Source organism: Pantherophis guttatus, chromosome 3 (assembly GCF_059756535.1).
Source record: "Pantherophis guttatus breed Tessera chromosome 3, ASM5975653v1, whole genome shotgun sequence".
Classification (NCBI taxonomy): Eukaryota; Metazoa; Chordata; class Lepidosauria; order Squamata; family Colubridae; genus Pantherophis; species Pantherophis guttatus.
The window spans coordinates 25,260,469-25,283,901 of NC_142065.1; the positions used below are offsets into that span (position 1 = coordinate 25,260,469).

The 23,433-nt window shown below is 38.1% G+C and overlaps 1 protein-coding gene across 5 annotated transcripts in view; it reads right to left on the reverse strand.

The window, feature by feature from the left end:
* The window catches only part of EYA2 (EYA transcriptional coactivator and phosphatase 2), a 123,183-nt gene that overhangs the window by 46,047 nt on the left and 53,703 nt on the right, over nucleotides 1-23,433 (reverse strand). For 4 of the 5 annotated variants that reach the window (XM_034413850.3, XM_034413848.3, XM_087889119.1 and 1 more), the window contains 4 exons: nucleotides 20,224-20,342; nucleotides 15,261-15,309; nucleotides 13,507-13,649; nucleotides 9,250-9,366 (listed from right to left, as the gene is read on the reverse strand). In XM_034413850.3, the coding sequence (XP_034269741.1) occupies nucleotides 9,250-9,366; nucleotides 13,507-13,649; nucleotides 15,261-15,309; nucleotides 20,224-20,332 (418 nt within the window). In that variant the 5' untranslated portion in view covers nucleotides 20,333-20,342. Of the gene's footprint in view, nucleotides 1-9,249; nucleotides 9,367-13,506; nucleotides 13,650-15,260; nucleotides 15,310-19,925; nucleotides 20,058-20,223; nucleotides 20,343-23,433 lie in introns of those variants that run through there. The other variant, XM_087889120.1, reaches the window with a different exon arrangement.

Genomic DNA, 23,433 nt, shown 5'->3' on the forward strand with positions numbered 1-23,433 from the left:
TCATCACTCTCACTTGCCAAAGGCCCAGGTGAAAAGCTAGATCTTTACGGTTCTTTTAAACAAGAACAGTGGAGGCCATCTGGATCTTGTTCCCAGGGGCAGGGGCTGCCACAGAAAAGGCAATGACAAACCTAGAGGTGTCTAAAACAGGCTTTTCCTCTAGACAGAACCACAGTATTCCTTTTCATTTCCTGGCTGGTGTATCTCCCATATTCTATCATATCACACTGGTTTTTAAATCATTGCACATTTGGCACAGGAAACTTCACGCTTGGTAGCTCTTGAAAAAACTACGACTACTTTGCTACTACTGCAAAGCTGTCCTGAGCAGAGGCCTCTCTTGCATTCATGGTGATGTGATGCATAACTTTGCCTCCACAGTCTTAGACTGAACCTAATACAAACCAGCTGTGAGAGAAGCTTGGGAGAAAAGAGACAACCACATTTCTATACAGGTTTTAGTCTTACGAAGCTGAAGCACTGCAGTGACAATTTGCCAAACACAGTCTCTCCATCTCCTGTATTTTCCACAATGCTAGATGTGGCTGAAATTTATAATGCAGAATAATTTACATTTCTTGAGGAAGTACTGAAAATTATATCGCAAAAGCAAAGTTTCAGAGGCTCCCCGAAGGAATATTGTAACAAATACCAAAGGCTGTTGTGTCAGTGAGACATCTCAATCACCACCACTAATGTGTACAATAAATACTGTCATAGATACTTTAACATGTAAAAGAAGATTTATGCTGAGTATCCAGTTGAAGCAATCTGTATTCTACAAGCCACAGAAGCTCATCAATGTGGGTTTGTTTTTGTATACTTGTGGTTACAAAAATCAACTGATAGCAATAGCAATTTTAATTGTAATTTTCTTAAATATTACAATTAAAAAGATAAAAACTAATGCAAACTAAGAAAAATAAAAGAATAACAGTAACAAAAATAAGTGCAAAAAATAAAAAAGAGAAAGAGAAAAGAAAGAGAAAATAATATTGTAGAGAAAAAGAACAGAAATATATAAATTTCTTCTCTCTTCATCACAAGAATAAACAATTTTAGTAATTTATCTCCTTTAGTATCTAAAAGAATAAATAATGTCTTCTTCCCATAAATCCAATCTCTTATTTACAATCAAATCCTTAAACCATTTTCATTTCAATCCTGATATCAGTAAAAATCCATTAAGGGTTATCATCAGAGATAACAACATATCTATTTTAAACACGATCATATAAACCAACATTATATTCCCTCCTTTTACTGCTAATAGTCTTTATTTTTAATTCCTTTTAATAATGTCTTAGCACTCAAATTCTTTTCATGATAAGAAGTCCCATCTTCTCATGTTTTTTAAAAAAATAATCAAAAACAACAACACTTTTTCATGGCAAGGACCCTTAAAACTGTCCCCCTCAGAATGGGCTCGCAATTTGGGTGTCCTCCTAGACTCACAGCTAAGATTAGAGCAACATCTGACAGCTGTAGCTAGGGGGACCTTTGCACAGGTTCGCCTGGTGCACCAATTGCGACCCTACTTGGATCAGGAGGCTCTCCTCACAGTCACTCATGCCCTTGTTACCTCACGGTTAGACTATTGCAACGCACTCTACATAGGGCTACCCTTGAAGAGTGTTAGGAGACTACAGTTGGTCCAGAATACAGCTGCACGAGCTGTTGTGGGTGCACCTAGATACATCCACATTACACCAATTCTCCATGAGCTGCACTGGCTCCCTATTGGTCTCCAGGCACAATTCAAGGTGTTGGTTATTACCTTTAAAGCCCTACATGGCTCAGGGCCAGGCTATCTTCGAGACCGCCTTCTACCACATAGCTCCCAGTGATTGGTAAGATCCCACAGAGTTGGTCTTCTCCGGGTCCTGTCAGCTAAACAATGCCGGCTGGCGGGCCCGCGGGGGAGGGCCTTCTCTGTGGCTGCTCCAGCTCTCTGGAACCAGTTACCTCCTGAGAGCCGGACTACCCCCACCCTATTGGCCTTCCAGAAAGCGGTGAAGACTTGGCTTTTCTGGCAGGCTTGGGGCCGTTGATCTCAATGTTGCAATCTTGCGAGATCCGGCCATGAATGGTGTGCATGGACTTTTAATGTTTTTAAAATGTTTTTATAATGTTTTTTAATAATTTTTCTATGTTCATTGTTCGCATTATTTTTGCTGTAAGCTGCCCAGAGTCCCTCGGGAGTTGGGTGGCATAGAAATGTGATAAATTAAATTAAATTAAATTAATTAATTTCAAAATCTTATTTCAAATCCATCTGGACTCTTGATATCTTTGAAACTTTCTAAAATCAAAATTTTAATCATTTTTTTCTGTTTATTCCAGATTTTTTTAAAAATCCTTAAACTTATCTATAAAGCTTCTTTGGGTAAGGGTTGAAGGAAACTTACCCAGTGCCACAAAATTTGTCATTCCAGAGGTTTTTAATAGCAAAAAAACAGTTAACAAGGAGTTTTCAAAAGTGATTAATAAAGTACTGGTAAGTATTTCAAACATGTGTCCATAAAGATTCTTACCACAGTTTGGGCCAAGACAGTGTTTCCTTGTCTCCCAGTGCTAAACCTATTATGAGTAGCGACTTCTGGAACACTTGTGGGCGATCCCAAGTCCTCTCCTTACCTGGAGAGGAATCTTGAAGAGCCAGTTCCATTCACCAGATCTTCATTCCGTTATTGTTGTCTGCTCTATTCTCAGTGGAACTGTCTTCAGTTCTCTATTTCTTAGGAGTAAAATCTTAACTGATCTTCTTTGACCTTCATCTTTTCCAAGCCTCCCCACCAAAAAATTTAGATCTGCCTTCCACAACATATTGCCTTCCAGATGTGTTGGACTGCAACTCCTCATTATCTCTCACCAGAAATAATTAGTGTTCAAAGGCACAAGGATGTGGAAAACTGATCTAGATACTCAGGAACAATGGCATCCTGCCAGTATGCTCTTACCTTGAGCCCCTCCAGATGACTCAGTATCAATGCCACACCTATGCCACATTCTTACAACCTTGCTTTCCTCGGGAAACTGAGCTGATTATCTTCTGGCTCATGTTTAAGTTGTAGAACAATTCAACTTGCAAAAGAGTTTGGGAGAATTTTTGACTCCTCCCCCTCTCCTTACTTGAACTTGGAAATCTCTAATAGATTTTATAAGCAACCTTATCAGATAAGCTAATCTTAATCCTTGTAGTCATTCAGTTTCTGCATTCTGAAGGAGGAAAAAAAATACACAGGCTTGATTTGCCCTCTGCATTTAATTCCTGAACTGCTTCCCAGCCTTTGAATTCAAACAAGCCATTACTTTCCTTTCCCCACCCAACACAACACACAGTCACTCTACACTGCAATCTACAGAGTTGCAGCTGCTCAGAAAAATCACTGGCTGCAAAACTTAGTGTTGTGCTATCATCACAGCTTTTAATGGGATTTATATGATGGAGGCACATAACTCTTTCTCATTGTACTAACAGTTGAGATGTTTTATAAATATACATAAAATATACATAACATTTGGGGGGGGTGATTTCATTTGCAGAAATTGCAGAAAGGGCAATTTCATTTTGCCCTTTCTGCATACAGTGAGAATATTTTTGTTACTTTAAAGGACCAAGAAACCAATATGATTATTTTTTGCAATCTCCCATTGACTAACTGGCAGGAATACTTCAGTATTCCCTGCCCATTAGCAGCAACCTGAGATGGACAGGAGTATAAACAATGATCATACAACGTAGCAGTATTTCCCAACCATGGCAAGTTCTATATGTATGGACTACAACTGCAACTTCAATGGGATTGGCCCATCCCACTCACTCTGGCGGAAGGGGCATGCCGCAGATTCCATTGGCCAAGGAATTGTGCCTGGGAGGTTCTAGAAAAAGGCTTTGCCTGCCACAGTTTTGTGTTTCTTGAGGTGAGATTCACTTCACCTCTTTGGAGTCAAAACCTGGTTCTGCCAATTGGCTCAGGATCCTGATGGCGGTGTTAGTAGACCGAGACGACTGCACCTCCACCCCGTTTGCATTTGGTTCCTAGGCTATTCAATTTGATTAATTTTAATGTTTTAAATATTTTAATGTTTTTATAGTTTTGTTATTGTGATGTCGCTCACAGTGAAATGGGTGGCATATACATTTACTAAATAGATGAATGAATAAAAACTCCCAGCATTCTCAGGAATGGCAATACTGAGCACATCAGATACGGCACATCTGAAATTGTCCAGATTAGAAAGTCCTTTGGAAAAATGAAGAAATGGAAAGCATGTGAGATAGAAGAGCCCTGTAATACCTTATTAAAAGTAATAAACAGACCAAAGAAGATCCCTAATGGATCAAAGGTTCTCCAAATCCAGTATTCTATTCCCACTGCAAATGACCAGCAGCTAACTAGAACATTTAAGGAAAACATAAATGTAGATCCATTTTCTTGCACAAGTTTCCTAGCAACTGATATTACCACACTGAAGGTATCTATCTATTGAGATTAGTAAACGAAAGAGATTTTCATGCCAGCATTAGTTAAATCCTTTGAGATTTGCTTGCTTAGGGCATGCAATGTGCACAGAAAAGTAGTTTGCTGATACGGTATTCATTTATCACTAAATAGTATCACAGTTACATAACACGTTGGCATATACTGTAACATACACTGCTAACTGCCTCCCCATATGTGGAAAGGGCGAGATCTGGTTTTGATATAATTCTTTTGTCCCCAGGAGTTATTAAAATATATTTAGGAGAAAAGAAAGTAAATCCCCTCTAATAAAATGAAATCTTATGCTTATCTTCTTATTTACATGAAGTTCTGTGCAAAAAGTATAAAATGCACAAATAGCTCTTACAGAAGACATTGTGCCAGTTATGCCATGTATTTTTTTTTTTTTAAATGCTTGAATCAAAATATAGGACATTCTGACTCATAGGAGGGTAGTTTTTAATCATACACAACCAAACTTTCTCTGAGAGGAGTGAAACTAAATCCAAAGATGATTTCCTGCTTATGCAACTGTTCCATAAGCATTAGTATGAAAATACTTATGTATTAGTATGAAAACTGCCACATGTTATTTTGCCCTATGAAATCTTATAGAAGAGCACCAGTAGCTGTTGTCCTTTTCTGTGACAATTTCTTAGATACAACTCAGAGTAGTGTATAGTAAAAAGACATTCAATTTTACCTCGCTCAAGACAAAGGACTAACCACTTCTCAGCTCCAGTACAGATCACTGTACGTTTATAATTCTTTATGCTGCAAGAATCTAAGGAGTCTGATAAACCACAAGGCCAAAACTGTTGTCTCCATGCACAATTTTGTGTACTTCCATCATACTAACTTCCCTCTAGGTCAGGGGTCAGCAACCTGTGGCTCTGGAGCCACATGTGGTTCTTTCATCCCACTGCTGCGGCTCCCTGTCACTCAAAATATGCGTCACAACCACCAATGTGCGACACCCACCGGCACATGATTTATTGAGTTTTTCAACCCCTGGTAGGCCAACCATGGATAAATCCAAGAAAAGAAAAGTTTCAGAACGTTTAATTCAACTACATATACTAGTTTCGTGGCCACTCAAGAAATAGTCAGGCACGGGAAGGGTTTTGTGGCTCCCGGTGTTTTCTTTTCTGCGGGAAACAGATCCAAATGGTTCTTTTGTGTGTTTAAGGTTGCAGACCCCTGTTCTAGGTTAAAGAACCTTAGATTCTATTACTGGGGATCCTCCATGTTCTAGGCCCCTATTAATTTGAGTGGCCCTTTCTGGCACAACTCCAGCATTTAAAAGATGCCAGTAGAACATGCATGTTCAGGCAACCAATGCAAGGAGACCAGATTACTCGCTATAAGGAATGTCAAAAGATCCAAGGGAATTCATCTCTTTCTTTGGTTGCAGGGTCAAGTGTAAGGAACACCTCAACTGGGTTTGAAAGGCAGAGTGGGGGCTGGACTGCATTTGCAGCTGTTCTGGTCTGTCAAATCAAGGGACTCTGCTGTATAGCCAACAAGATCATTAATGTAAGGCAATGGGGTCTTTCAAGATGCATTTGGGGGGGGGGAGTGCTTGTTTTCCTTTAAGAGGCTTGTGAAAGTTGGGGAATAGAGGGGAGGGAAACAAGAAGGGCAGCCTGCCTTCCCAGGTGTATGTAGTGTGGGAAAGCTCTAAAAGCACATACCTCAAAAGAAGGAAGGAAATGTTCTGAGCATCCCATGAAGAGCTTTCATCAGCACTTTGGAAAGGTAAATAATGTCCAGAGATAAAGAGCTTTTTAAAAGACATTTAAAAAAAACACCCATGGTTGGGGTGGACTCTTTCTTCTTTTAAACAGCTGAGATTAATTTATTTTTTGCTGGAAAAGAATTTGAGTCTCTGGGTAGTATTCCACCCTTAAAACTGCTTTGAGAATGTATATGCTCAATATACACACAGTTACCATCAGTGAAGTAACATTCGGTGACTCGGATCACCCAGTGCATTTACTTTGAATATTGAATTCACCAATATTTAGGGTTCATTCAATTAATCAGTCTGGATTCATAGAATAGGACTAATTAAACCAGGACTAGCAGCATGGAAAACTCATCTCCTGGTCTTCTATTATTTATTTTTATTTATTTATTTATTAGATTTTTATACCGCCCCCTCTCCCGAAGGACTCAGGGCGGTGAACAGCCAAAGTTAAAAACATACAATACAAACAATTAAAAATACGTTTAAAACAGAATTAAATCTAAAATGGCTCCCCAATTTAAAATGCCTTACCCATACCCCTATAAAAAGACGAATTTAAAATTTAAAAATTTAAAATTTCCACATTTAAAAAGGGGGAAGATTTAGGCCAGGCCAGCTTGATAAAATAGAAAGGTCTTAAGCGCGCGGCGGAAGGTGCGCAGATCCGGGATCCTACGTATCTCCGGGGGGAGCTCGTTCCAAATCGTAGGTGCCCCCACAGAGAAGGCTCTCCCCCTAGGGGCCGACAGCCGACATTGTTTGGCCGACGGCACCCGGAGGAGCCCCTCTCTATGGGAGCGTACTGGCCGGTGGGAGGCTATTGGTGGTAGCAGGCGGTCCCGTAAATAACCAGGTCCTAAGCCATGGAGCGCTTTGAAGGTGATAACCAGAACCTTGAAGCGCACTCGGAAGACCACCGGGAGCCAGTGCAGCTCGCGCAGGAGAGGTGTCACATGGGAACTCCATGTCGCTCCCATCACTACCCGCGCGGCCGCACTCTGCGCCAGTTGGAGCCTCCGAGTGCACCTCAAGGGGAGCCCCATGTAGAGAGCGTTGCAGTAATCCAGACGAGAAGTAACGAGGGCATGAGTGACTGTGTGTAGGGAGTCCCGATCTAGATAGGGACGCAACTGGCAGATCAGGCGAACCTGATGAAAAATCCTCCCGGACACGGCCGTCACATGCTCTTCTAACGACAGCCGTGAATCCAGGAGGACACCCAAGTTGCGAGCCCTATCCGTGGGGGCCAATGATTCGCCCCCAATAGTCAGCGATGGCATTAGCTGACTATATCGGGACGTCGGAAACCACAGCCACTCGGTCTTGGATGGGTTGAGCCTGAGCCTGTTCCTCCCCATCCAGATCCGTACGGCCTCCAGGCACTGGGACATCACTTCAAGGGCATCGTTGGGGTGGTCCGGGGTGGAGATGTACAGCTGGGTGTCATCCGCGTACTGATGGTGCTTCACCCCAAAACCACGGATGATCTCGCCCAGCGGCTTTACATAAATGTTGAACAAAAGGGGCGAGAGGATCGATCCCTGCGGCACCCCACATATGAGGGGCCTCGGGATCGACCTCTGCCCCCCTGTCAACACAGACTGCGACCGGTCGGAGAGAAAGGAGGAGAACCACCTTAGTACGGTGCCTCCCACCCCCAACTCTTCCAACCGGTGCAGCATGATACCATGGTCGATGGTATCAAAAGCCGCTGAGAGATCTAACAGGACTAGGACAGAGGAGCAGCCCCTGTCCCGAGCCCTCCAGAGATCATCGACCAACGCGACCAATGCCGTTTCCGTGCTGTATCCAGGCCTGAAACCCGACTGGAACGGATCCAGATACGATGCTTCATCCAGGTACTGGGGAAGCTGTCCCGCAACCACACTCTCAACAACCTTCGCCACAAAATGATTATCATCATTCATAGGAGACTACTATATTGTGAATTTATGGATTCCAATTTTCATAAGCACTCCTTCTAATATAGAAGGCGCCAATTCATATTTTGCTGATACACTTTAGCCCTGTTACTCATAATTAAATTTATTGGATATATTTATTGATCCAATGCCACAGGATCAGACCACTTATTCAACTTAACTATTAACCAACTATTACAACTTAAATCAGGCACATGACATATTTTTCTTTCATCAATTAATTTTCTTTATTTCTAACTGTAAGGTTAGGCAATGGTCAGTTTTGATACATCTTGGTGAATATGCCACAAGCAAAAGCACAGTCCAGTTCAACTGTTCATGCTATTCCTTACAAGCTACTTTCTCTAAGCCAAAGACTACTTTTAACTGAACATACTGCTGGCTGCATCCCATAAATTGGATCTATAGGCAGTATATATATATTCAGGGTGCAAAAATATTTAATATTTAATATCTATGAACAAAGAATTATCTACAAATGGGGATTTAAATATAATGACATAAATGCAATCTGTATTCTAAAAATGTTAAGCAAAGAAATATGGGAAATAATGTAATAGAGGCAGCAATTTACTCAGGAAACAACATGATATAAGATATGGCTATATATTTGTGTAGTCATGCAAAATGGCATATTTGTATGTGTGCATGTGTTTGTGTGTATAGTGTGTGTGTGTGTGTGTGTGTGTGTGTGTGTGAGAGAGAGAGAGAGAGAGAGAGAGAGAGAGAGAGAGAGAGAGAGAGAGAGAGAGAGAGAGAGAGAGAGAGAGAGAGAGAGAGAGGGTGAAATAACTAAAATCATTTGGGTATCCATGGAAAAAACATAATGATTTTATAACATTTTACCCATTTTGTGAAATTTAGACCTTTTACTTTTTTAAACAAATAATGCTTTAATTGAAGATAAGTGAGCACTGTTTATTACCCCCTGCAGTACAGGGTAGGTGGTTCTGTGCAGCACAAGGGTGCCTCAATGTCATTCTGAGTGCTGTTTGAGAAAATTGTTCCAATGGAACATATTGACCCTTTCTGTAAGTGTTCTTGGCTGAAACAGATTTTGCATACTAACCATGCATTTGGTAAGCATAAGGTGTCTGGCCTGATGTTGCTGTTGTGAAGCTGGATCCATAGCTAAGAAATCCACTCTGACCAGGTGAATGGCTCAGGCTATCTTCTGTTTTGATGGCTTAAGAGACAAAGCATATATATTACTGGGAAGCTGATATGAAGCACGCACAAATATTTAATGCACTAAGATTATTTTCAGTAGTGTTTGTCCCTACTGTACCCCCAATTCATCCAGCAGAAGATGGAACAATCTCCAAAATAAAGGGCAATATGGCATAGCATTTTTCAGATAAGAAAGGGAAGGGAAAATGTAATTGTTCAAAGGCAGGGAGGCAATTTGAATCCTAACTCTTATTCATATCTTAGAGAATAACGAAGTTTCTATTAATGGCCTTTCAGGAGAATTAGAAGTTTTTGTACAGCATTTAGCTTGCACTCGACATTAATTATGGGGGGGGGTCGCAGATATATACAAAACACCATATGAATCATATTTTACCTTTAAAATATAAGAGATCCCATTGCAAGCTGCGTGTCTGCCCAATAACCCTGATTTATGGTTGCCTCTTGCAACCATTTTAAAAAATGGAGCAAATTTCCTCAGGGGATAACAATGGCACACAACCTTGATATTTGCAAAGTCATTTCCTCGTGAGAATATCTGTCTGTTGTACTAGGTCTGGGCATTCTCTGCATCCTATCCCTTAAATGTTGCCACCTAGCAGGGCCTAGATAGCACACCTTCATGGTACATGACTCTACTCTTTGGAATACCCTCCCGATCTGGCACCCTATCCTCCTGGCCTTCTAAAAAGCTGTGAAGGCTGGCTTTCCCCACAAAGTTTTAGATAGTATGAATCTGGAGACCAGGGAAGCTCTAAATAGTGTTCTGAATATGTTGCATTTGGGCACCAGGAAATTTTTTGTTGGCTTTTATATTCTTTACTGTTTTTACTGCTTGATTATTGTTTGTGAGTTGCCATAAGGTTGGCAGCTATAGAAATCTTTTAAATAAACAAACTTCCCATGCCAAAAACAAGCCAATTTGTTTGGGCAACCATGAGTGATTATAAGTTACTACTGCCGACTCCATAATTGTTGGTATCTGAATTGGACTTTTGTGGGTATACGGTAGGAGAAATTGTTTTTGTTTCCCTGACATTTATATTCTGATTGCAATCGGCAACTTGCATGCAGAACACTCAACACATTATAGGCTTGGCCACAATTAATCTTCAGTGACAGATGCTTTCTGGAAGCCTGTTTCAGACAAAGAAATAACTTGGCACCAAATTAATTTCCACATAGTTCTCCGTTTTGTCTAGGAACTTGGGATAGTTTTACTTATGAGCCAAAAAAACAATAGTACTTCATTGTTCTTGGTTTTCTGCCAGGTGGGATTTTTCAGAATGTACAGAATTCCATGGTGGGTGTAATGAATAGGGAGGGGGGAAAAGAGGAGAGGTTATTGTTCAGAAGATGCAACTAGGTACCGTAAGAACTGCGGACACTTCAGAGATGCCCCCTAACCACATATCTTTGTGGATCAGCATAAGTCCTTTGGGATGGTGGCAATAAATAAATAGATGAATAAATAAATGTTTGAAAAATAATGGACCAGTTAGTCACCAAAGGACTAGTCTTCACCTGCTGTTAATAACAACTGTTCAGTGTTTTTCTTGGCTTTTATCCAGCTAATATAACCTTACATATATATAAGTATGATTCCAGGAAAAAAAATTCTCAAGCCATAACGATTAAAATTAGAATCATAAGGCCTGTCTTTCTACTATAGAGAGATGTTTATGAACTGATTTGAAATTCTCTTACTTATTTAGTCGATCAGGAACTCATTTAAATATTTAAATTTATGAATGTTTTAAAAGTCCATGTCAATTTATTATGTTTCAAAAATCATAATCCAGGATATACGATGAATCATGAAGAGTTCCTATACAGTAGTGGCCAAAATTGTGGAAACCTTTTGGGAAAAGGTTTTGTATTTTTGAGGTTTGATGGCTAATAACACCACTTTTTTTTTTGGAGTTTCAAGATAATTATATTCTACTGCTGGAATGGCCTGGGAATAGCCCAACTGAAAATCTATGGAGCTGACTCAAGAAACTTGTTAGTCAGAAGCAACCCAGCAATAAAACCCAGTTAATAGAAGCAAGCATTCAATCTTGGTTTCACATTATAACAGCTGCAGAACTAGAAGACATGGTTCACTCCATGGGAAGACGTTGTAAGGCCATAATTCATGCTAAAGGTTACCCAACTAAGTATTAACTGACGTGATAATCTTTGTATACATTTTTTCTATGGTGATAATTTTTGTATATCTCATTTTTTCTACGTGTTTCACTTTTCTTTTTTATACTATAACTGCTATTCTAATAGCAAATCCTTCATAAAAGTTATTGCATTACATTCTTGATTAAATTATCTTTCCGTTAATATATAATTTTATGGTACTACTCCAAAAAAAGGGGTGTTATAATACACTTTTCCCAAAAGATTTCCACAATTTTATCAACTACTGTAGAGTATATGTCTACTCATATGTAAGCTCCATGAGAAGGGAGTACAGAATTTCAAGTATAAGGGATTAAATCTGTCAAATGCTTCCAATAAAAAAGCCTCGGCAGATTACAAAATATTCTATGTTTGAACCTCTATCATGGCCAAATATTACATTTTATTTCATGCTTGATTATAAAAAGAATACAATGTCTCATGGGTCATAACATACATTTAATAATTAACTTTCTCTTAGGACTGTTCAGTTGTAATACCAGCTCCTTATTTCTATTCTTTTAAACTACGTATATATGAATACTGACCTAGAATGTGGAAGAACTGATTACGGGCAACTGCTGTGAAAAATTACAAAATCTTTAAAGGATGACTAAAAAAACCTAAATGTGTGTCTAATATTATTAATTAAGAAGCAATGCAATGGGTTAGAACATGTAGTAATCCATTTTGAATTTCTGGAATCTGATATTGCTACCTATAATTTACCACAAAACCTGTCATGCCAAAATAAACTGAAACTGAACTGGGCTGGCAATTTAAATTTAGATTCAGTATCAGGAAACTTTTTATGGTCTAGGTCTTGGAACAGTCGATAATATGAACATGCTGACTTATGCTGTGTGATTCATTTGGTCGGTATAAGCCTACAATCACTTTAGGTTGGTGAAGAAGAATAACATTTGCACAGTTACTTGCATATACATAGGAAATTGAGTGGATCAATGTATTTATTTGCACAGTCCAACCTTTGGGCCAGTTATTTTACTTTAAGTCACATATCGTGCTCTTTACGTTCTCGAGAAGTTTGCATGCCATGAACCAGAAGTTCTTCGAAAACTAACAAATAAAAAGATCTTTCCAACTTGAAAATATTACTTACTTGATGACTGTTTAATAAAAAGAATCATGGGCAATTTGGAATTGCTTAAAATATCAATCGATCTATCAATCAGACTAGAGCTGGAAAGGACTTTGGAGGCTCAAGCAGGAGACCCTATACCATTTCAGTTGAGTGGCTGTCCAGTCTTTTCTTAAAAATCTCCAGTGATGAAGCACCCACAACTTCTGAAGGCAAACTTAGGCAGAGGCGCTAAGCAGGTACCCATACTCTGCAAATTTGCCATAAGGGAAATAGGCAGATGTAAAATATAATAGAGCTTTGGGTGGGGCGTCAGAGCTGTTCCCAATTTTCTACTGGATTGGTACTAGTATTGGCAACAATATTGCATAAATAATATTTTAAGACAGATAAAATATGACCCTGGTGTCATGAATTGGTGAGCAGTTTAGCTGCTGAATCTTGCATCAACTAAAGCAGGATTTTTCAAACTGGGTTGTCTGGAATTCTAGGTCCATCAAATGAGGATTCGATGGAGATCCATAAGAAACGAAGGGAAAAATCAAATAACTCCAATATATAAATTAGCAGGCATAAATTACAACAATCACAAGTTTTGTTTTATTACCAATTTTATATCAGTCAATTAATTGTTCTGAGAACATTGTATGAAAAATCCTGAATTAAACTGTTCAGATACTCTTCTGAGACAGCCTTCTCAATAGCATACTGCAGTAATCTTTTGGTTTTCCAATTTAAGAGACATTGCTGCAGTTAGACTTACAGACTTGATGCAGTTCAACAATAGATAATTGTAAATCAAATTGAAAAGCAAACAATTAAGAAAGCCGAGTTTTTCTTATTAACCAGTGTACTACTTACAATAGGAAGGAATTCCATATGGTTGCCCAGGGGGTGGATACGCAGTATAAGCAGCAGTTTGCTGGATGCCTGCACTGTACTGAGTCTGCCCATAAGTAGCCATTGTTGCAAAGGATGGAACTGTTACTATATGGGGATAATGTCTAATCAAGAAAGAAAGAAAACTATTTACATCAGTTGATCACTTTCGGCAATGACTATGAGATGACATGAATAATTAAGGCGTTTATTGGAAAGGAAAAGTAGCTTTTCCTCCCTCAAATAATATATCTGTAAAATGGAAGCATTTATATTCTCTGTAAAAATAGCAATGGAGAGTTAAGAGGTTTCCCCCCCCCCTTTAATCTAATTTTCTGTTTGGGAAAGGGTGTTATTTTAAATTCATAGTCACCTTTCCTCTGGGTAAACATTTTATGTTTGGTATTATACCAGTAATTCTATTACAACCCTGAAATTGTCAGATCCATATTTTGCACTGTAGTTTTGGGCCAATCTCAGAGGCAGCCCTATTACAATCCATTGAAGTAATTCAGATTTCAAATTTTAGAAAGTATTGTGATTGGAACATTAATCAAAACTGTCCAAAAGGCACTGTGCCATAAAGGCCATATAATAGTAATGGTTATAGGATTACCACCAAGTATAAGCAATATTTTGATTTTGTCCCACAGTGCTTTGGTATAATAGTCATTACCACAGGTGAGTAATGCCCTTCATACTCTTAATGATTTCATGCAGCAATTCCTGATCAATTTTAAACAGAAGATGAAACTGATGTATGCTAAAGTCAAAGCACATGGAATTGCCTTCTAAAAACATCCAATTACAGAATGGAACTCCTACAGAGCAATTGTGTCATGACCTATCCAAAAAAGACAGCTGGTTCAATTATATCAAAGCTACTGAGAGGTCAAAGAAAATCAGCAAGATAACATTCCTTTACTTCTCTTGCAGAGCAGTCAACTCTGCCACAACCAGCTCTGATCTTGACCAAAATGGATTCAGAAAAATCAGTTTCTTTCAAAGAGCATAGATTTGGTCAGTCACTAAATGCTCAAAGCTTAACACTGACTTAGGTTTGTAAACGCAGATGTCCAAATCAGTAGTGATACTACTGCATCCTTTAAGAAAGTTTGGACCAACCCCTCTCATAAAAATGATTAGGAGCAACAACATTTGTGTGACTAATCTATGAAACCTTGAAATGAAACTTGGGTACATTTAATTCAATAATAGAATAAATTTGCTAAATAATCTGAATTGGTTTAAACCCATGATAGACGATATTATATTTTGTACTTACATACTCTTCTACAACTTAATGCCTATTACATATGCCAGACTTCAATTCCCCCTAATTTCCAGCATACATAATCAAACTGTAATGAGATTAAAAATTCTGGGGATTTTTAGCCCAACATATTGAACAATCAGCAGATAAAGGAAGACAGCCTGTCAATGAAGACAAAATGCTTCTTGTCTGATAATATTTGATGTGATATGTAGACATTACCAAAATAATAATTTGCTTTCACAATCTCTCTCTCTCTCTCTGTGTACGTGTGTATTTATCTATGCTCATACTGATTAGCATCAATTTATCATTTCTACTCAGAATTAATCTCAGAGAAATCAGAGGAAATGTGTTAAGAAAATGTACTTCAGATCACAGTGGAATATTTCTATAATTGGCTGTCAATCCCTAAAAACAAATGTTTTATTCTGACAGCAATCATTCAATATAGCTCTCTTACTTGGTAGTGTAAAGATGAAAAGAATGTCGAGGTGCAGATTTCTGGTTGCCTGTAAAACAAAATTCGCACAGTTAACGCCATCAACTGTATTAATGCCAATGAAATAATAATCTGTTCATTGCTTGCCAAGATCTTTGAATAATTGCAGTACAAGAATAATAATCACATTCATAATTGTTTGAAAGGTTATGGGTTATGTTAATATAATATATCTGGACCCAGCTAAAGAAAGTGTCAGTATTTAAATGAGAGACAATGGATAAGTGTGCTGTTCTTTGAAGGGGACATATTAATGGCAAACATTTAAGTCACTTTGATAAGTCTTTAGTAAAACGAAGAAACAAAGTCATCAGCATTCTCAAAGAGTTCTCAAAACATTGGAATTTACTTATCTCACAAGGGCTTGAAAGTATCCATCTACAGTCTACAAGAGTCTAGCAGGCCAAAATTCAGAGCCATCAGCAAATACACTGAACAATTCTTAAGAAATTATTCAACATCTTTTTTTTGGCATTTCTATCTTAACCATACAGGAAACCGAACAATTTGGATATATTAAAATGGATAAGATAAAATGGACAATAGGCCATTAGTCATTTGTTTACAGTTTTATGTTGTGGCCTGCCGGCGGCCAGTGAAGCTGACAGCGGAGTCAGACAGTGAGGAGGTTGGGGAGGAACTTGGGCCAGTCCTGGGGGCTGAGGAAAGCTTGGACGAGGGCTCTGCATTGGAGACAGAGAGGGGGCCAAGGCCATCTGAAAGTTATGTGCTGCCTCCGGAGTCTCCGGAGCCTGACATCAGAGAGGCAGAAGAACAGCGGGAGCCTGTTCCCAGTGTGTGCATGCGCAGAGTTGCCAGAAGAGAACAACAATTAAGAAAACAGGGGCGACCTGGGAGTAAAGCTTGGAGATGATTGGCCCTTCCCATAATATATAAAAGAGGAGCGAACAGGATGTGAGCTTTTGCAGGAAGCAATTAGTTCATCTGGTTGGTTCAAGCTTTGAAAAATTCTGTTTGACTCTGTGCCAAGTTTGGCCTTGCCCTGCGTTTGGCAATTAGTTCTCTGGCAGCATTCCAAGGGAGATAAGGTGGGTGTTTATAAACATTCCCCTGAAAGACAGTTTGTGAAGCTTTGCGGACTGTGAATGACAATAATTCACAGCCGTATAAATAAAAGAGGTTTTGCCAGGACTAAGATTGTGCTTTATACTTTCTCAGGAAGCCTAGGTCAGAACATTTTATTTCAAAAATTAGCTAGTTCAAATTCAATTTTTCAGTTCTAATTTGAAGAGACATTATGGCCACCATAGACAAAGCACTCATATTGTACCAACATATGGTCAAGACAGTATCAAGTGACCCTTTGCCTTACCCACAATGTACTTTGTATTGATACATAAAGAAGATTCGTCATGCATAAACCTACATTCATTTTCTGAGTACCATAGAAGAATTCACTCTTGTAGTATTACATATGAAGGCTCTTTTCTTAAATTGTCAGCAGCCAAATTAATTGCCAAAATCTAGCTGGAATGATCTAATTTCCAGCTCAGGCACAGATTGTTGTCATCTTTCTGTAAGTTCTATATATGTCATAAAGCAAGATGGGTCTCTCAGAAAGCTGTAAGTTGTTGGGAACAGCTTCAATATGTATTCACAATAGTTAAACACACTGTGTTTCAACCACTCTCAGGATAATCCCAAACATAAAAAATAGGGGGGTGGGGAATAAGCTGCCTTCCCCTCTCCTCTCTTGTGTTTCCCAAGTCCTCATGAGTGAAGATGTGTTGAAAATGTGTTGCTACAAATTTCTAATATGGCACAAAACAATAAGAAAACTATTTAGGCTTTTAAATCGTTGGAGGTAAGGCTTTAATATTCTCGGCCATCTCACTTCTCTATCAACAATTTTCTTTGCAAATAATTCAAATAACTGTAAATCTGTATCTAAAAAAATACAAAAATTCTGCTTTTGATTAAGGATGATGATGATGATTCCTGGTTTTCTTTTCTTTTCTTTTCTTTTTGCAAGGTCAACTAGCAATCTAAATCTCAAAACTATTTTCACTGGCAAAGCACAATGTATAATTTCCATTTGTCAGTCTGATTGTGGATATTCATTCTTGAAAAATCCCTCATTGATCAATTATATGTCTTGCAATGTAAAAACAATTCTCTCAGATTATTACATGGCTTTGCTTCACTTTTCTCATGTCTTGCTACCTTTCTTTTGAGGGCAGAGGATAGTTGAAATAAACTGGTGATTGTTTTGCCAAAGCAGCAAACAAAAGCGAAACATAAAGAGAACTGGATTCCTAGGTAACTTGTAACTCCACTACAGTACAGTCATGTTCTCAACTGGATTTTTAAATTGGACTGTTTACTTTCTTCAAAATGCTAATTAACTAACTAACTGATAATGGATATTCCATTTTCAGTAGCCTTCCATTTACAAGCTCCCTTTGTTTTGTGAATATTAAATTAATAAGAATGTGCTTAATATGGTAAATTAGCATTTTGACATATTTAACGCTGATATAAAGAATCTCATTAACATGGATGGTTTTCTACTTTCTCCAGATATTTCTTTTTAATTATTCCACCATTTAATATTTGTTTCTGGATCTCTGTTTTAACTATAACCAATCTCTTTCCTTCAATCCAACAGTTTTTTAAGTTTCCTTTTTGCTCTAAATTACCTTTCCCTCTCTGCCAACAAATACCTGATTTATAAGTACTGGGATGAAAGTTTGTATTCTCTCACTAGCTAATTTTGAACATATTGATATTTCCTTTTTTTAAAAAAAGGAAACAAAATAAAAATAATTGAAAAGTTCTTTGGAATTTCAGATTTCCAAATATTATTTTAAACCTACTAATTTTTTTAAAAAAGCCACTTGCAATAGGTGCTAATTTTAGCTTACTGTTTTTTCATTTCAATATTATCTCACTGATGGTACAAATATTTTTTCTCTAAGCCACCTTTCTTTTTGATGCCGTAACAAGGTAACTCTAACTTCTATTGCATTTATAAATCCAAGGGATTGAAATAGATTGAAAAATCAATCTGGAAGCTAGATGACTAGTTCATCTGGAAATATTTACTTCTCATTTGATCCAGTGAGATTTACTCATGCAAAGCAGCAATCCATGCCATGTTGCCAGTATTAAAAGTACATCAATCTATGATCCAGGATTTCCAATTAATGGCTGAGTGGTGCACAATTATGGAAATTGAATAAGGGTACAATTGTAGTCTCATCAGGTAAAATAGCTTTGGACTTTCTTTTTTGGGAAAGGACAGGACATATTGTTGTAGAAGTCATGACAGCAATTTACAAGACAATGTCTGCTCAAAATTATTCATATTTTCAAACCTACAAGTAAGATTGTAATCCAGGGTTTCTGTCAAATATATTATGATTGCAGGATTAGACATAATTGCATGCCAAGAGTTAATCATTCTACTTAATAAGCTAGGGCTTCTGTCATCTCCCTTTCAATAGGCAGATAGCTGGACTTTTAATTCCAGCAAACAATAGCTAGAACTGTACTAGCAAAAGCTAGTCCAGCCACATCATTTGCCAATAATTTAAAAAACAGATTTAACATTCCATCTTCTTTTCCTACCCCCATTATTTTTTCATACTGTCCAAGTGAAGAGAGAAAATGGGAACTCGGGTAAGTAAGGCAGATAAATTTCCATTGCCTGACCTCAAATGCCAAAAGAATGTGTCTTAATACCTGCCAAGCATGAAACTTCAGACCGCAGTTTGGAAGGAAGATTGCGTGTATGCATGTGTGTGTCTGTGAGTGTGAAAGAAAGAGAATGAAAAGTAATTATAACACTGTCAGCTTTGGATTCCTGATCTTTCAAAAAGCCACATTTGCAAGAGCAGCATCAGCACATCTTGCAATAGGCAGGAATGATTCAAAAGACCACTGTACCATCCTTTCCTCTGTCCATATCGCCTCTAAATTATGCACAACCAAAACCAGTGATATTGTATAAAATTTCATTTCCTAATGGGTTTCCATGAATGTGATGGAAGAACTGAAATCCAAACACATTCAATATTTTAGAATATTCACATTCGTGGGATATGCTGAAGCAAATTAACTGTATTTATGAATTTACCTGCAAATGTTTAACAGTCGAAGTTGATTATGTATACTCAAACGCTAAATGCAGAAACCTTCAGCAAGAGAACTGAAACTGGAGAAACTTGGAATAATGTTTAAGGCATCCTCTGAAGCTTCCCCAAATAAAAATTACGGACAATATTTAAAGCAGAGAAGACTGGAACTTAAAGTACCATTCTTTTTAGAGACTGCTGGAGCATACAAAGCCCAAGGCCAAATGCATTTTTAAAATCTGCTACTTTTCTAACATCAGATAATAACTAAAATAACCTTTGAGCTAATGTTGACATTAGAAATGCAAAGTAATACTACGAGAGGCTTTCAATTACTCATAGCAGGCATATTAAATCTCATTATTTGTACATTTAAATAAAAATCTTTCCTCAGACATTTTCTACTTTGTCCTTTAACTATCCTAAAATCAACAAGCAAACAAAAGACAAACTTGAACTCCTCTTTGATCTCAACCTAGTACTATCAATTCTGACCAGCTATATCTCTGCTTTATCTAGAGTTTCTTACCCAATGGTCTATAAATTAGAAAAGCTGAAATGCTTTTGGGGTGAGTAGGAGCTGGACTTAGAATAATGAAGATCTTCCATGCAATCAAAAAGTAGAGCATCTTCTATATACGTTCTTCATCCAGAAAAGAACCACAACTAGGAAAAATCCACAGAAATGGTAAATCTGGTTTTCTTCCCATTTCAAAGAAAAAGATTGATACAAACCTAGGCCATATGCTTGTTCATTTTGCTTTTTACAACTCTATCTACGGACTCACAGTTAGGCATCTGAAATTGAAGCAGAATTGTCAACTTACCTTCTATGTCATCTGGAACCGTAGCATAAGTGTTCGAAAGGTTAAGCTTCAGAATGTCAGGATATTCTTTATTTACAGTCAAGCTGGGTGGTGTCACTAGATCTAGCATTTCCTTATACCTGGAGGAAAGCAAAGGGGGTGGGGGGAACCCAGATAATTTATTCATTAATTATGCACGCTTGCTAATGACTCCACTTTTTTCCCTAGGAATACAAATATTAAAGCTGATTACTTAAACCCAGCCTTCATATAAATTCTACATAAACAACATTCACGAAAAAAAGTTTTCGTCAAAGGGAAAATGCTGAATTAAAAATCAAGCACTGACTTTCCTCGGAGATTACAACTATAGTTGATTAAATATTTTCCTGTACATCCTGAATTTTGCCATCAGATGATTACATTTATGTATTGCTTAAATGCCACAAGGAGCAAGGCACGAATTCTAGTATTACCATTACTTTCCAATGCATATGATTTTATCTAGAGAAGACTGCAAGTTACTACATGGTTTTAAAAAAGGAAAGCTCTTAACAGCATTGCTCTTATGGAAGATTTAAAGAGAGGACACCGTTAAATGGGAAAAATCCAGGTTAACATGCCCAGTCAATTTATTACTGAAATGAATATGATTTAAGCAGGCTTCATTTTTTGTAGAATTTGGTTTAAACAAATAGACCAGTGTTTCTCAACCCTGACAACTTTAGGATGGGTGGACTTTACTACTTGCTGGGGAATTCTAGACTTGAAGTCCACTCATCTTAAAGTTTCCAAGGTTGAGAAATATTGTACTAGACTCTCCCTTAAAAAAATCTTTCTGTGATCAGGATATTCAATGTCAAGCCAATTAGATACCATTTCTAATGTTACTTGGTTGGCTTTCATCATATTTTTCTCCAATAATTAGCAAATACACAACATGCAGCATTTTCAGAGATGGATCTGAACAAATTCCCATGCTAGCTAACACTGTAAGTAATTATGTTTTGCAAATTTGGAGACGCTGCTGAAATATTTAGTAACATCAAAGTATTCCTGGCTGATCGGAAAATAGCCAAAGCAGGTACAGAAGTCATTGAACTTCCTTAAAGGACATACCAATAAGTTACAAAATCTCCCAGGAAGTAACATTGGAAACCACTTTTACAATTTTATCAAGAAAGGTACAAGGAAGCCATGGCAATGTAATCACCAGTAGTCAAGCTTTTTACCCTTTACGAATCTACATTTGACAGTCATTTTAATTACTGAATTAGTCTATTCATCTATTGTTGCCTAGTTACTATCCAAGCTACTCTAATTGCAGTCAGTATTAGAGAAAGAGAAGGGTTCTTTAAATATAATCCATCAACTCCCCCCCACATCTTAACAAATTATGCCTCCTTATCATAACATTCATAATTTTCTTAAAAGGAGGACAAGCAGATTTTAAAGATTTTTTTTCTTCCATTGAATTGTGTCTAATTCTCAGAGAGTGCCTGAATAACTCCCTGCAGTTTTCTTAGCAAGGTTTTTTTTTTTTTTCAGAAGTGGCTTGCCATTGCCTCTTTCCTAGGACCGAGCGAAAGTGGCTGGCCCAAGGTCATTCAGATGGCTTTGTGCCTAAGGCAGAACTAGAACTCACACTTCGAATTTTCTAGTCTGATGCTTTAACCACTAGACCAAACTGGCTCTTAGCTCCTAAAAAATACATATTGATATTTACTGCTTGAGTTTTTCAAATATCTTAGGTTTTGCTGATTATTCAAGTTTTTTAAAACTCTGATACTGTAGTTCTAAAGCAGGACTGTCAAACTCACGGCCCACAGGCCAGATGCGTCACGTGCTGGCTACGCCCACACCCGTTTTAGCAAAGGGGAAAAAAGTCACGATACATCACGTGACGACAACGTGACAACGCGAGTTTGACACCCCTGTTCTAAAGGATGCGTAGTTCCTCAGAAATCTGATTAGCACCTCTGCAATTAAATAAGAAACAAAGGAATTACTGAGAACAACATGTTTCCAACAAAGTCATTTGAAAAAAAAATCAGCTCAGGTTTGAGCACTGAAGATGCTTATACAGTTGTAGAAAATCAGTATGCATTCCTCCCTTTTACCATCCACATAACTGAACATCAAGGAAGTCACTCATGCGAAGACCAAATTATACAGAACAAAATCTCTACAGACAACAGCATACTGCTAAAGTAATTAAGGTGTTAGCTGCATCCCACTCAGGTCTATCTCTGCAGAATAAAGGACCAATATGGCATAGCAGACAGAGAACAAGACGTTGGTCATATCATATGATAGGGACAAATGTGATGGTTTTTGCTCTCATCTTGCAGCATTACACTTCACACTGAAATTGCATTGGCCTTTTCTAGTATGAGAGACAAATTAATCATTTCTTACTTATCCAGTTTTATTCTCTTTATACTGCTGAGATAAATTTATGATGAAAAGGAAGGAGAGCTATATATATTACCATTAGTCTGAGAATCTTATTCTCTCCAGACTCTCAAATCTCAAAAAAAAAATTTACTGCATATTCTATTAACTACCTACTCAACCACAATGAAAAGCATCACTCTGCAGGTTCGAAGAGGTATTTTGTGTTTTTAAAAAGAGATCCAAAGTTCAACACAAGCGTACATGAGTAGCTTCAGATGAAGGAACTCTCTATTTCTTAACTAGACTCCTGCAGCAATTCTGCCCCAACACAAAATTAATGCATTTTTGGTGAATCTCTTTATTTTTGCATTGTTGGTTTCACAAGTCTTCACTGCAGTCATACAGAGACACCCAATTCGAGCAGTACAGAAAAATATGTATTCCCCCTCCCCTCCCGCCGTATCCCATCCCATCTAATGTTCTGTTTTACAGCTGTACAGAGCAGATTGCACCATTTGTTAGACCTGTCGTCACTCTAGATCCCCTGGGGCTGCAACATTAAGGCAAAAGCATGACTGTGCTTTTAGAAGAGTACTCCCCAGCAGTGCAAGGGAGCAGAACTTGGGAGCTGACAGCTGGGAAGTGGGAACGGGAGGAGAGCAACTTCAAAAGGATCCTACTGCTGCTAATGGATTAAAAGCATATGGAAGGTTCCAAGTAGGGCCTGAACCAGCTCACCTTTTGATTTACCCTTGTGGGCCTTTGTTCAGCTACCTAAGCTGCAGATGACTACCTAGGCTCTGAGATAAAGATACAGCATTCAACAGTCGAAAG